Source organism: Symphalangus syndactylus, chromosome 8, assembly GCF_028878055.3.
Source record: "Symphalangus syndactylus isolate Jambi chromosome 8, NHGRI_mSymSyn1-v2.1_pri, whole genome shotgun sequence".
In the NCBI taxonomy this organism is placed as follows: Eukaryota; Metazoa; Chordata; class Mammalia; order Primates; family Hylobatidae; genus Symphalangus; species Symphalangus syndactylus.
The window spans coordinates 138,081,643-138,095,931 of record NC_072430.2 but is presented as its reverse complement, the minus strand read 5'-3'; the positions used below and the strand labels follow the sequence as shown (position 1 = coordinate 138,095,931).

Here is a 14,289-nt window from a genome sequence, read left to right as displayed (position 1 = left end):
CGGGTTCTACTGGTGTCCACCAAGACAGACCGCACACACCTCAAGGGCGTGCACAGGAGATGCACAGAAACAGGCCTTGGGCGGTGAATTTTTATGCAACCAAGTGGCCAAAGCAACTATGAGAAGGAGCCCTCAAACCTCCCCTGGCAAGCCCACTACGTCTCAACAAAACCAAGCACACCATGGTGCGCAGAGGGAGGTGGAGCCACGGGTACCTTTGCGCTGGCTCCTCCCCTTGGGGACCCCGAAGCTCTCGCTGTGGGACAGTGGTGGGCACACTCTGTGGTCCATCTTCTCCTCTGACTCAGACAGGCCCAGCACGAAGCCCTCCTGCTCCTGGGTCTGGGCATTCTGCTCATCGACAGCTGTGCAAGGAGAGTGTGTGTGGCTGAGCACGCAGGTGCAAAGCCAAGGGCACTGTCAGGCTGGGTGGAGGGCCCCTCCTCGCCCCACGGCCTGATCTTCCTCAAACATCCTCTGGCTAAAGGCTTGGACTCCGAACCCCCACTCCCACCCATCTTCCCCCTGGTCCTGGCACCGGGGCAGGGCATCCCTACTAACAGGCTGGGAGGCCTGGAACCCTTGAAGGGGAAGGCAAGGGGTGCAGAGGAGGCTGGCACAGGCTGGAGGGCTGCAGGCGGGAGGAGCGGCCGCACGGACACGCAGGTGCGTGGGTGTGAGGCTGTGACCTCAGGGCTCTCACAGGAGTGAGACGCTTATAGTGAAGTCAATGAGGGCCAGGAAAGAGGTCAAGGGGAGGCAGCATGAAGGGGACTGAGGGTGTGAGAGGAGGTGTGGAGGGAGGGCAAGCGAACTCGCTGGGGGTCTGGTGCCTGGACACAGGTGGAGAGGGCCGCAGTGGAGGTTTTCTCAATGTGCACCCTTCCGTCATCTCCATGTTCAGGGGACGCTGGGCATGCCCAATGCTGGCCTGAGGAAAGCCCCTCCTCATCACAAGGCCAGTCACCTTTCTCTGTGTGCTCTATGATCTGACGAATCGCTTTCTTCAGGCTGTTGGCTCTCAGCATGAGCTGTTCTCGAGGCCGGAATATCTGCGGCCGGGCCGGGCAAGCTGATGCCACCAAGCGGTCCCCCATGGAGCTGCAGACGCTGCCCGACCCATCTCCATCTTCAGCCTCCTCAGCAATGGTGGGGGGCGGGTTAGGCAGAGAGGACGAGGCCTGTGACTCATCATCCAAGGTCTTGAGAAGGGAATCCAGCTTCTCTTTCAGGACAGAGCACTGAACAAGGAAAGGAAATGGCATACAGAGGTGAGGCAGGAGAACAGGGTCTGGAGGCAGGGAACCTCAGGCCATTTCACCCAGACTTCCTAGAACTCAATCAAAAGGAAAATCCTAACTCTCCACACCTAAGTAACAAAAGGACCAGAGGCTACTCCCTTTGCAAATCCCCACCTTTCCCGCCCTGGCAGGTGGGAAATTGGGGAAATTGGCTGTCCGCAACCAACCAAACTGATTGCGAGCTGAGTCTTAGTCTGCATAGAAGTGCAACTTTGTAACTTCACCTGAGCCTCTGATTGGTTGCTTTTTGCAACCAATCAGAAGTTTGCATAGGAGTGTAACCTTTGTAACCACTTCAGCCTCTGGTTGGCTGCTTTCTGCCATCAATCACTGATTGCGGGCTACCACTTCATTTACATGAGGTGAGCATGAAGTGGCCAATGGGATACTTCTAGGAGGTATTTGGACCCAAGAAGATTCTGTATCTGGGCCCTTGAGCCGCTGCTCGGGCAGCTCCCGCACTGTGGAGTGTACTTCCATTTTCAATAAATCCCTGCTTTCGTTCTTTGTTGCTTCATTCTTTTCTTCCTTTACTGTGTGTTTTGTCTAATTCTTTGTTCAAATCACCAAGAACCTGGACAACCTGCAGTCACGGCCCTCTACTGGTGACAGACCAAGCTTCTTGCTGCCTCAATGCCCCTCCCACCCAGGGCACGGGAACAGACCTTCTTGGCCATGACCTCTGACTCCTCCGAGCTCTCGGTCGTCTTCTCATAGGCCTTCCCCACCCGGGCCACGAAGTCCTTCACCGTCTCACAGAGCACTCTGTGGGGAGAGAAACAGAAAGACCCTTCTAGAGAGGCAGCTCCAGGCTGGGGGCCAGGGCACCATGCCCTCCCCAGGGCCACCAGGCACTCACTTGGCCGAGGAGATGACCACCGAGTGCTGGTCCGAGGTGAGGATTTTAGAAAGGTGGGCTGCAACCGAGTCTTCATAGAAGAGAATTTGCTGAACCTGCAATCACCCCAAATGGCCAGGACTGTTGGTCTCTGTGACAGCAAGCTCCATGACAGTCCCAGCGACTCTGCCACCCACTTCCTTGCCAGCACAGGCTGGGAAAGACGAGTCTCTCCTAACAGACACTGTCTGACCCAGCCAAGCCTCGACTCACTTCTAACGCTAATCTGGGACTCACCTAGTGCTAGGTGAAAGATTTTAAAAGCTTCGTCAAGCTGCAAACTACAAATGAATCTCCTTCAGTCTGCGATCCCAGTACGGCCTGTGCTAGGAGCTTCTGTCCTGACCCCTACTCATCCTGACAGCAGCGTGCTGGCAGGCCGGCTCCGGGTTTGGGTCTGTTCGCAGCAGAGGCTGTTTCCACCTGGCTGTGAGCCCCATCTGGACACACGCTCTTCCCCCAACCATCTGCTCTGGCTGTCAGAAGGGCAGCCCTATCCCTGTGGGATTCCTGCTGTCTTTAGGACCCAGCCCCAGGGTCAGCAAACTTCACTACTGGCCAGACAGCGAATATCCTGGGCTTCCCACACACACACTCTCTTCCTTTCAAAATTAAAAAAAAAAAAAAAAAAAAAAAAGGAAAAATAAAAAAATGTACAAACCAGTCTTCACTTGCAAGGCCATGGGCCCAGGCATATCTGGCCTGCAGGCCTTGTTTGCTGACCGTTGCCCTAGCCCCTGACAAAAGCTCACCTCTTTGTACTACCCCACCCAGCACTGCACCAGCGCAAAATATAAGCTAAAGACAAAGTCTATTCTCTGAGGGAAGCTGTAGGAGCGTTAAACACAACAGTAACAATCATCAAATGAAAAGAACCACCAGGTGGACTAGAGGAGGCTGAGCGAAGGGCAGCTGCGGACGCCACAGAGAGGTGGGACGGGGCAGGAGCCGGGGGCTAGGGGAGAGCCGGCTAGAGCATTCCAGGCACGTGGGCGCCGTGGCGGGGGAGGGAACGGGCGCGCACCGTTTGGGGCTCACTGAGCAGCTGAGAAGATGCAGACAGGGTGGGAAGGCCACTAGGAGGACCCCCCACCACCTGGCAGGGCCGATGACGACCCCAGGAAGCCCCTAGAGGGTCGCAAAGCCCAAAAGGCCCCTGCCAAGGGGAGTGAGAATCTTCTCAGCCATGGGTTCACCCTGCACCTCCACAGGCCTGACTGTGACACCCCAACACCAAAGGGGAGGCGTCTCTGCAAGGGAGGTGATGCAAACCGCTGCCAGGACAGTTCAGATCACATCAGCACGCGAGCAGGGTGTGAAGAACAGGCCAGCAATACCTCGGAATCCTCGCTGAAGTCTTCGGTGACGGTGGAGGAGGAGGCCTGCCGGGGGAGCTTGGCCTCGTATGCCATGACGCTCCACCTGCACACACAAGGTCAGCTGCACAGGCGGCAAGACATGCAGGCCCACAAGGGTGGACCCTGCGCCCTCCGCTTTCACGGCTGGCAGCCTTGATCTTTACACAGTTTCTGACTTCATTTTTAGGCCCTTGGTCTTGACTCTGTCCCATAACTTGGCTGAGAACAAATGTCTGCACTCCACAACTAATGGCAGTACAGCTCCATGAAAGAGAGGAAGGTCTCCCATAAATGGCTGCCTTGAGATAAGATGCTGCTTCTGGGAGAAATGGATTTACCCTCCTCAAGAGAGCTGCAAATGGCTCAGCCAGCTGGCCCAGTGAGATGAGCATTTCACAGGCCCCAAGGCACACAGAGGAGGCCTGAAATGGTGGGGGCACTGCAAAACCACAACTGTGCTCAGAACTCCAGGCTTCTGGGAGCAACTAGGAAGGCTAGGAGGCATCTCATCAGCGCCCCATGTGCCACAGGCATGTGGTCAGTGAGTGCCAAGTGTGTCACTCGGAACAACAGTACCTCACTCAGGGAAGGTGTCACAGCGGCTTTAGGCACTAGAGGATAATTCCCCAAAACTTCTTCTGGGAACAGAATATAGGAAAATGAAACTGTTCAAGTAAGCGACAAGGAGCACTCTTCCAATGGGTATTAGATCTCGGGCTGAAGCAGCCAAAGACGGCGCAGCTGCCTTCTCCACGGCCCTGACACACTCAGGCTTGGCCTCCTGGGAAGACCGGATCATTCTAGGGCATGGCTGGTTCTTAACCTGTTTTGTTTTTATCCTTGTCATAATCTGACCAAATATCAAAGACTATCAGAATATATACTCAGGTCAAATCTTTACAAATAATTTCAGAGGGTCCATGTTTTCCACAGACCCCAGGTTAAGAACACCTGGTCAAAGGGACCTGTCTCTCAAAGTCTCCTCAGATGGCACCGGAGCACATCCCCACTCACCTGTCCAGCATCTTGGTGCTGGCTCTCTCCAACTTCTCCAAGATCTGGGGGAGCTGGGTGTCGTCATCGCAGGCTGAGCCCCAGCCCAGCACTCGGGCCAAGTCGTTCCCTGTGCCGAGCGGCAGCACTCCCAGCTGACACTAAGGAAACACGGGGGAAGATGTGCAGGCAAACACCTGGGGGCAGGGGCCACCTCCCAGCCCGCAGCCCTCCTTGTCACCCACCATGAGGGTTACATCAGCAATGTGGGGATGTGACCTAAAACCATGCAGCTTACACATTATAGGGAGAGCCCACTGGAGGGGACAGATGGCATTTTCCTTGGCAATGAGACAGAAACGTGACTGCCCTTGAGATAAGATGCTGCTTCTGGGAGAAATGGATGAGCCACAGGTCCATCTCTCAGCTGTCATCACATCTTGATGGTCAGCCCCTCACACCCTCTCTGATCTGTCTCCCAAATCCCCCTGCTTCCCATTTTCACCACCATGATCGCAGCCCCAAGGAATCACTCTGATGCCTCGCTACCTGTCCCTCCATCCACTACAGCATCTCACTCACTAATGCCAAACTCTTCTTCCAAAAACATCACTAGTGTCACTTCTCTCCTCTAAATCCTATCCAAAAAGGGTGCCAGGACCATCCTCAGTCTGGAGGCCACCCTGGAACCTTGCCAGAGCTCAGCCTCTGCCCGCCTCCCTGCTGTTCCACGAAGAGACCTCATGTATTACTCAGGCCTCACCCTCCACCTGGATTCCCATCCCAGAGCTCCAGTGAGATCCCACTACACCATTCCATTGCTTAGGAGGCCTCTTGAAACACCCACTGCCCAGAGCTCACCAGCCTTTCACTCTGACAACGCAGTGCCCACGGCCATGAAGGCCTGCAGTGGAGTGCGTGGGGAGGCGTTACTGTCCTTGAGGCACGAAACCTGCCGTGGTCCAGCCTACAGCACCATACAGCCCTCTGCTCACCAGGTGCAAGTGACCATGCCTGAGGCCCTGCCGCCTGTGGGGACAGCAAACACCAGGGAAGGTCCTGCCTCACCAAGGGGACATCTGGCAGGGGGGGAGGCAGGAGCGAGCAGGCCAGGACACTGGAGGCGACACACTAGATGGAGAGAACCCAGCACTGAAGGGTGCCCAGAGGGTCTGAGGACTCCGCGAGGGCTTCCTGGAGCCTTAAAGGAAAAGGAGAGCAGCGCACAGCAGGCATGGATGGTGCTCCAGGCAGGGCGGAACCACACTGGGAGGGACAAGGCAGAGCTCAGTGAAGAGGAGTACAGTGCGAGGAAACAGGAGGCAGACAGGCAGAGGAGCAAGCAGGAGGCAAAGCTGGGACTCTGGCAAACTCTCTTAAAGGTCTGGACTTTTCCCAGAAGCATCGTGCTTGGGGGGTGCACAGGCAGAAGTGCCCCGGGAAAGGCCGCCTGGGTGAGCTGCAGATGGACAGAGGCCAGGCTACTGTGGGTGGCAGGACTGAGGCCACAATTAGTGAGAAACAGGCAGGAGGAAGAGACGGAGGAACCAAGAACAACTGTCCGATTTCCTGGCTCAGACATCTAGATGGATGACGTTTTCAGACTCGAAGGAAAGGAATGCAGGGTGAGGGCTGAACGTGGTGTTGTGTTGGAAACTCGCGGCACTAGGAGACATCCAGAGAGGCCCAAGACTCAGCTATCAATTGAGGCGCCCCCAGGAGAGAGATGACAGCAGAAGCCCTGCAGGTTGCTGAGTGTTCCAAAAGTGAAGGAGGAGAGACCCCAGCAAGGCTTTGAGGACACAGCGTTAAGGGAAGGGTAAGGAGGGAGAGGCCACCATGGGGCAGTAGCGGCCAGGAAGACAAGAAACCCCGAGGCGGCAGGGGCCCAGCGAGGGCATAGCCACCACATCAGGTGTCAAAGAGAAGCAGGGGAGAGAAATGTGTGCTGACGCTGGCTGAACGTATGAAAATAAGCCACAAGGTCCCGCTGTCTTCCTAACTAGTGACAGTGAACTTGCAAATGATACACAAAATCAAAAATTAGAGTAGTCTATGCTAATCCACCACCAGGCGGCACCAGTTCTCCTCCTGAGCCGCTGGCCTCACGGCCGGAGCTGTCCAAGTCCACCCACCTGGAAATACCACCAAGTGAGCAGGGCTGGGTAGGGACCACAGAAGCACTGAAAAACACATCCACGTCACACAGAAGACTGAATTTTTTTAAAAAGGGGCCATAATAAACATAAGAAAATACAGACGCAAATCCTCCTAATCTTGGGGTGTAGGTAGCTGCAAATATGACAGACGACAAAAATCATGAAAGAAAAGACCACCCCCAGAAAGGATGCTGAACTGACAAACGACACACCGGGAAAAAAATATCTGCAGTGACAGATAAAAAGTTAATATAACAATAATCCTCACACACCCATTTTTAAAGGAAAAAAAGGTGAACACTCGAAGAGAAAATGAGGCAAAAAAAACATGAACAGGTGATTTATTTAAAACTTCATAACCAACTGAGGAGGCGTTCGACTTCACCAGGAATTAAAGAGGTAAAGGTCAGACATTTTTTGGTCTACTTAGCTGGACAAAAACTAAAGAGATGAACGGCTTGGACGGTGCACGGGGAAAGACAGCTTTAAGAGGCATCAGACATGGAAGCTGGCACAGCCCTGAGGAAAGGCAGTTTGTCAGCACATTTCAATACTTAAGCTTGGGTGCGCTCAGAGAGGAGACCACTGGGAAGTGATCTCCGTGCTCACACATGGAGGTGAGCTGGCCCTGGGCTCCCGGGTGTGTCCAGTGGAAAACGACACACAGATGCCTACTTACAGACACAGGCACAAGGTGTCTGCAACATCTTAATTCGTGATTTTTTAAAAGCAGTAACAGGCCGGGCGCGGTGGCTCACGCCTGTAATCCCAGCACTTTGGGAGGCCGAGGTGGGCGGATCACGAGGTCAAGAGATCAAGACCATCCTGGCCAACATGGAGAAACCCTGTCTCTACTAAAAATACAAAAATTAGCTGGGCGTGGTAGCGTGTGCCTGTAATCCCAGCTATTTGGGAGGCTGAGGCAGGAGAATCACTTGAACCGGGAAGGCAGAGGTTGCAGTGAGCCGAGATCGCACCACTGCACTCCAGCCTGGCGACAGAGCAAGACCACCTCAAAAAATCAACAACAAAAGTAGTAACAGAATAGCCCATTTAAATTACAACTGCATTGTGCATTTTATGTACTGTGATCAAGAGAGGTCAGAGATAGCAAAATGTTGGCACTGGCTGGATCACCTGGGGAGGCCGTGGCTAGGTGTGCAAATTAAGTGAATATATGAACATTTTTATATACAATCAGGAAAATCTATTTTTATTTTAATACAAAAAACTAAGTCCAATGAACCATGGCTCTGACTTCAGAAATTCAAGTATACTGCCGACCCCTTCTCACAAGCAAGAGGCCTCAAGCCAAAAATTACCCAGTAAAGCAACAGCCCCACCCAGCCCTGCTCCCCATGTGGGTCCTTTGTGGGCAATTCTTTTCGTAGCTCCCTTCAGGGCCCCCTCATACATCATGGCCAGAGCCCCTGGGCCTCCATGATACCGGGGGTGGCCCAGGCTCTCCCCTCTCTGCCCTGGCCACCAAACTGCACATTCCCCAAAACCACCAATGGTTTCTGGCCTGAGAACAGGTGCTCCGAGATGAACAGGAGCTGATTCATGAACAGGTTAGAGTGCATGATTTCCCTCTAACCTCCGCACCGTCTCTGCTCCTGGCTGGGCTCCCTCCTGTCCAGGTACCTGTTTATGAAGGTTGAGGCTGTCGATTTCGGAGAGGACCCAGCCAACACTTCCATCCCCACCACAAACCAGAATCCGGAACGTGTCAAACTTCTGGAATAACCGTAAGCTGCAGAGAAAAGAGAAAGGCCGTGAAATAACGTCCATTCCACAGGACAAATGAAAGCCTTGTCAGTATGGAGCCAAAGGGCCACCTGTGCTCCTCATGGCTGACCTGCACCAGAGGCAGAGCACGCACAGGCTCTGCCACGTGACACCAGACGCCTGCATGCCCCTCCACTCAGGGTCCACTTTGTCAAGGGGACGACAGCAGCACTGGGGTCCAGCCAACTGCTCCCACCAGGGCCACGCCCCACCCAGCGACAAGACCACTCAGCTTGGTGAGCCACTGCACCCTCCGCAGACATCACAGGCTCAGTGGTGGGCCAAAACTGCATCCCCTTCCAGGCTCATGGGCACAGCCTTCCATGGCCCCTGCCCATGTGAGCCCACCCTGCGTCACTGTCCCTGCCCCATCCACATGTGGCCCCTGCCAGCCTTCCCAGCATGCCCTCTGGGCTGCCTGCATCACCCTGCACCGTCAGCCTTGGCACTCCCCAGCCCTGGGCCGCAGTCTGGCTTCCGCCTTGGCCCTTGTTCTGGTCACCCTGGAGCCCCAGGCTGCCTGACCTGCTGCGGGCTGCGTGTCCCCACTGCAGCACATATGCCTGGGCCCACTCAGTCCTCCGGTGATGTGACCCATGCCTCCTACCCTCCTAACTCCTCGGTTTCCTTCCTGGGCTCCCGTCAACCTGCCCCTGCCCAGCAGCGTCCCCACTCAGGACACCACTGCGGCGTCTGCTCACTCCTCACCCTCTTCCTGTGTGACCACGTCCAGTTTGTTTCAAGGACCACACAGGTGACTCTGGATCAACAGCCCCCAGGCCACTCCTGAAAGCCAACACTTGCACCTGTCCTCCAGAACACACCACTCTGGTATCCCACGGCACCTCCAACGGGACACATCCCTACTCGGAGAATGGTAGCACGACCACCAACTCAGTCCAGAGGCCAGACCCGCCCCCTCTCAGCCTGCAGCCGACCCAGCCCCTCCTGGCAGCCTCTCCTCCACACCCACCCCAGCCACCCGCTCAGGTCATCACCATGCTCTCGCAGAGTCCCACAGGAGCCTCAGTCACCTCGACACCCTTCCTGAAAGCTCCCCACACGAGTTCCAGGAAGATCTTTCTAAAACACGAGCCTGGCCATGGGCCTTGCTTTATGAGGTTGCCCCTTGTTTGCAGGAAGGAGCCAAACCTCTTGGCCAGCACCCGCAGCCCTCCCCGACGGCAGGTGCCACCTTTCTGCTGCTGCCTGGCCTGGCCCTGCTGCATTCCCTCTTGCCTTGCCTCTGCACAAGCGGTGCCCTCAGCCCAGAAGCCTTCCCGCCTCCCTGCAGCCATCAGAACACTCCTCAGATGCCAGCTCGGGGAGACGTGGAAGGATGCCCAGTTTGACTTGCGACCCCACCCCACCCCTGCGTTCCCAGAGAAGCTGCGTCACCCCACTGAAGTGCCGGGGGACCCTGCGTGTGCTCCTACCCATTCCCTGCATCTGCACTCCCTGCCTGGCTGACCTGCGCACCCTGCCTCGAGCTCAGTGTCTGACCCAGAATGAGTGCTCAGAAGACAGGCAGGCATAGGTGATGCGGCACCAAGCCCAGGCTCCACACAGAACACTGACACCTGTAAGGCCCCCTGCTCTCGGGAGAAGAGGTGACAGGTCAAGGCCAGGAACTGGAATATGAAGCAGTAGCTCCAGATTCTGCTGTGAGCTGTGTGAGATGAGCTGCTTCCAGAAATGGTAAATGATGACTCAACTCCCCTTAACGCCGCTGTGGGGGCTTCCTAAATCATCCCATCTCATACTTAACTCCCACTATGATACACAGGGTTTTGCTTGCACACCAAATATTTCGTTATTCTCGAGTTCAGCTGCGTAGCCTGCCCTGCCCACAGCCATTTCAAAGCATTCCTCCAACACCCCTGGTACCATGTTTAATAACAACCTCAGCCTGCTTGGTACATTGTGATAACAGATGTATTCTACCTCCACTTTCCCCACTTTTTAACTAAAATTATTTCTTTGCCAGGCAGTGTAATCCAACACTTTGAGAGGTCGAGGCAAGAGGATCACTTGACTCCAGGAGTTTGAAACCAACCTGGACAACACAGTGAGACCACTCTACAAAACATTTTAAAAGTTTTGTGAGGCTCAATAAAACATTAAAAAAAAAAATTAGCTGGGCATAGTGGTACACACCTGTAGTCCCAGCTACTCAAGAGGCTAAGGCAGGAGGGTGGTTTGAGCCCAGGAGGTTGAGGCTGCCGTGAGCCAGGATTGCACCAGTGCACTCAGCCTGGGCGACCTAGTAAGACTCTGTCTCAAAAAATAGTAAAATTAAAATTAAAATGTCTTGATCAGCCTACTAGTGAATGCAATCCTCCACCATTCAGATAAGAAGTCTTTCTACAGAAAATGTGGGAGTACTGCCTTTGCGGAAGCAGGCTGGAGTGCTGCCATCTGCGACTGCTCTCCGGCTGTGCCTGGCTGTGAGTGGGGACGGGCAACACAGAAGACATCCAGAGGACCAACGACGAGCAGTGTGTTCCTCTTACCCTGGCATGTTCGCCAAGGGCACACAGGGAGCTGGCCGAGGTTCACATCAGAGTAGCCCCTGGCTCCTAATACACAGACCCCACTGACTCCTCCCAGAGAAATACAGGCTAGACCACAGGTTCTGCAGGCACTTCCCACTACGAGTATCCTGGACAATCTCCAGCAATGCTAGCAAGTCCTCTTAGAGCTCCGACCTGGAACTGATGCTTCCAAAGGAAGAAATTCGTTCAAAGGCAACATTCACAAAAGCAAACGTTTTCTACAAACTTATGAAAAGTACAAAACTACAAAGAACACACATTGGCTCTCCAGCAAGAGAGGAACAGTCTAATCTCTGTGCTGCTGATGAACAGTGGAAATCGCTCCGGCCCAACACCGACCGCCCTTGTGTGTTCCTGCCTTGCAACACCTGCACACCGAGCAGCCTCCTGTGCCTCTCAGCAAACACTCCTCCTGGCCTCGCTGCAGGACAGCTTCTTCCACAATGCTCGGCAGCTGTTACAAAGAAGGAGTCATGCCAGGAAAATACACCCACAGATAGATAGATTAGATAGATAGATAGATAGATAGATAGATAGATAGATAGATAGATAGATAAAAATAAATTAAAAAATGAAAGAAAATACAACCACAACGTTGTATGCAGACACATACAGAAGGCATTTGTGCAATGGCAGGTAAAGAAGAATCTTGATTGGCTCAAAAGATGCAGGTGCATGGGTGTGTGTACATGGGTGTATGTACGTGTGTGCACGCACACACTGTGTTCAAAGTTGGAAGGCCATGCACCTCTATTAAGAGTGGGCACTTGGGGGGAGGGACAGCATTAGGAGATACACCTAATGCTAAATGACGAGTTAATGGGTGCAGGAAATCAACATGGCACATGGATACATATGTAACAAACCTGCACATTGTGCACATGTACCCTAAAACCCTAAAGTATAATAAAAAATAAAAAAAATAAAAAAAAAAAAAGAGTGGGCACCTCTGCAAGTGCAATTTAGGAAGGAAGCAGTTCAACTTTTCTTTCCTATTTAAAACTTCGTGTCTTTGATTTTTTTTTTTTTTTTTTTTAACAAGCACACACCATCTACACAATTTTTAAAACTCCAAGAAAGATATATTTTACAAGCTTCCTACCCGAGGTGTGGGCCTCCGTTCATGAGGTCGAAGACCTGGGCGGGGTTTAGCAGCTGTTTGAATCTTCTGAGGAACTTCACACCCTGGTTGTCCCCACTTTTTGAATTGACGAAGACCAACAGTGGGCTTGTGCAAGACGGAGGACAGCTCGCCTTCCAGAACCCTGAACGCAAGAATGAACAGAAGAAAATATATAGGCCACGGAAGACGCTGAGGGCACCACTGATGAAATCAGCAGCAGCAGACCCCCCAAAGGACACACACCTGACACATGCACACCTGTAAGTCAGCAGGAGGTCAGCGAACAGTTCCCCACAGCCACTCTCCATGTGTGAGGCCGGGAGCCCCATCCATCTGACCTCACATTCACAAGGCGTCTAAATGCCACCTTTCTGCTGTCTTCTCTTCTTGATCTCCTCTGAGCCATGTACCCCACATCCCCCCTTCCATCAGTACTTGTCAACAGGTGCCACCATGTCCCAGCCAGACATGAGAGCAGCTACAAGCCAGTGTGCCAGCGTGTGCTAGGCAGAGATGGGGCACAGCTTCAAGAGCTCATGATGGAGAAGGCCCCAGACCTGGGTTCCACTCAACAGCATCACCTCCACGTCAAGCACCAGGCTTGGGTCTCAGGCCTGTCTAAGCCTGGGTGCCACTCAACAGCATCACCTCCACGTCAAGCGCCAGGCTCGGGTCTCTGGCCCATCTAAGGGCAATGCTGTAGAATCAGGGCGCCGTGTGCCGCTCTGTGCAACTCCTCCAGCACCCCCCACAGCTGTGCCTGACCTCTTGCTGACATCTCACCAAGATAACCAACTCCAGAGCTGGAGAGGAGAAAGTGCGTGGAGAAAGAAGCGTGTGGGCGTGCATGAGAAGGATGAGCATGTGTGGTACCCACCATCGGAGTCGATGCTGTTGAGAGCCGTGGGTGGGATGACTGACACTTTACACAGGCCAAGTGGGCACTTGGTCAGCAAGGATTCTTTACACGATGTGTGAACCTGAAACAAGAGTCCCCGCATCACCAAGGGTCACTGGCTTCCTTCACAGACACCAGAAATCCTCCTGCCCTGTAGCTGATGAGCTGGCCGTGGGGGAGGCAGGCAATTTCAGAGCTGGGCTGGCCTGCTCCCATCGGGGGCCCTGGGACCTGGCTTTGCACTTGAGAAGGCCTAACATGGGAACACCGGGCAGGAGCCAGTCAAGGTTCACACCGTGTGAGCTACAGTCCTGTACCCAACCTTCTGGCCCTTTGACCACAGCTACCTCAAACTTTCAGGACAAGGGTGAGGGCTTCTGGGGCCATATGCCTGTATGTGTCCCCTGTGTCTTGGCTTCCTCCTGGCAGCCAGATGTGCTAGGCAAGTGACTGCAGCAGCCACTTCACAATGACCAACCCAGAAGCAAGTAATGGAGGTTCCCTGAGTCTCTCCCTGGAAGCACATCTCACCACCCAGAGCAACAATGAGACCCAGGACCTGGCAGGAGGCCACTGGGCTGCACCCTTCCACATGGCTGTGCTCACTGTAAACACTGCCCAGAGCCAACGCCGCTCCGAAGGGCCTCTACAGCTTTCCTGCTTCCACACCACAGAGGTGGCCAGCTCAATTGTCCCAGCTGACCCCTCACAACCCAACTACAGTGCCGTATGATGCGGGGTGACATCTGTCATAACAATACACATCTGCATGTGTCTAAAGGCAGGAATAAATTCAAAAGTAAGAAATACCCCAAACACAGCTAAGAAGGAGAATGACCCAACAGTTCAAAAACCCACTCTCAGCCAGAGGGGCCTCTGGGATTAATTTACTAGGATCCAGCAGATCATGTGGAGCCACAAGGCCCGCATGGGCACGACAGCGAGCAGGCCCTCCCCTCCAGCCCGGGGGCAGGGCCCACACTCACCATGGCCTTGCACCAGAGGCAGCGCCAGTCCTGCAGGCGCAGCACACTGCCACAGGTCTTGTCGCACACAGTGCACTTGGCGCTCACAGGTAGGTTTCCTTCCAACCACTGGTGGGGCATTGCGATCTGCAACCAAACAGAGGCACGCACTAGGGACGCTCCCAGGGTTCCACGTCCAGGGCAGCCAGGAGCCCTCAGATGGAAATGCTCGTTGTGAACTCAGCCAAGGC

The 14,289-nt window shown here is 54.1% G+C and overlaps 1 protein-coding gene across 5 annotated transcripts in view; it reads right to left on the bottom strand.

Moving 5' to 3' along the window:
* The window catches only part of DGKD (diacylglycerol kinase delta), a 119,432-nt gene that overhangs the window by 24,089 nt on the left and 81,054 nt on the right, over positions 1–14,289 (bottom strand). For all 5 annotated transcript variants that reach the window (XM_055291023.2, XM_063645276.1, XM_055291022.2 and 2 more), the window contains 10 exons: positions 14,060–14,185; positions 13,053–13,155; positions 12,155–12,317; positions 8,354–8,462; positions 4,572–4,711; positions 3,537–3,621; positions 2,161–2,255; positions 1,967–2,066; positions 968–1,241; positions 216–365 (listed from right to left, as the gene is read on the bottom strand). In XM_055291023.2, coding sequence (XP_055146998.1) covers positions 216–365; positions 968–1,241; positions 1,967–2,066; positions 2,161–2,255; positions 3,537–3,621; positions 4,572–4,711; positions 8,354–8,462; positions 12,155–12,317; positions 13,053–13,155; positions 14,060–14,185 — 1,345 coding nt within the window. The remainder of the gene's footprint in view (positions 1–215; positions 366–967; positions 1,242–1,966; positions 2,067–2,160; positions 2,256–3,536; positions 3,622–4,571; positions 4,712–8,353; positions 8,463–12,154; positions 12,318–13,052; positions 13,156–14,059; positions 14,186–14,289) is intronic.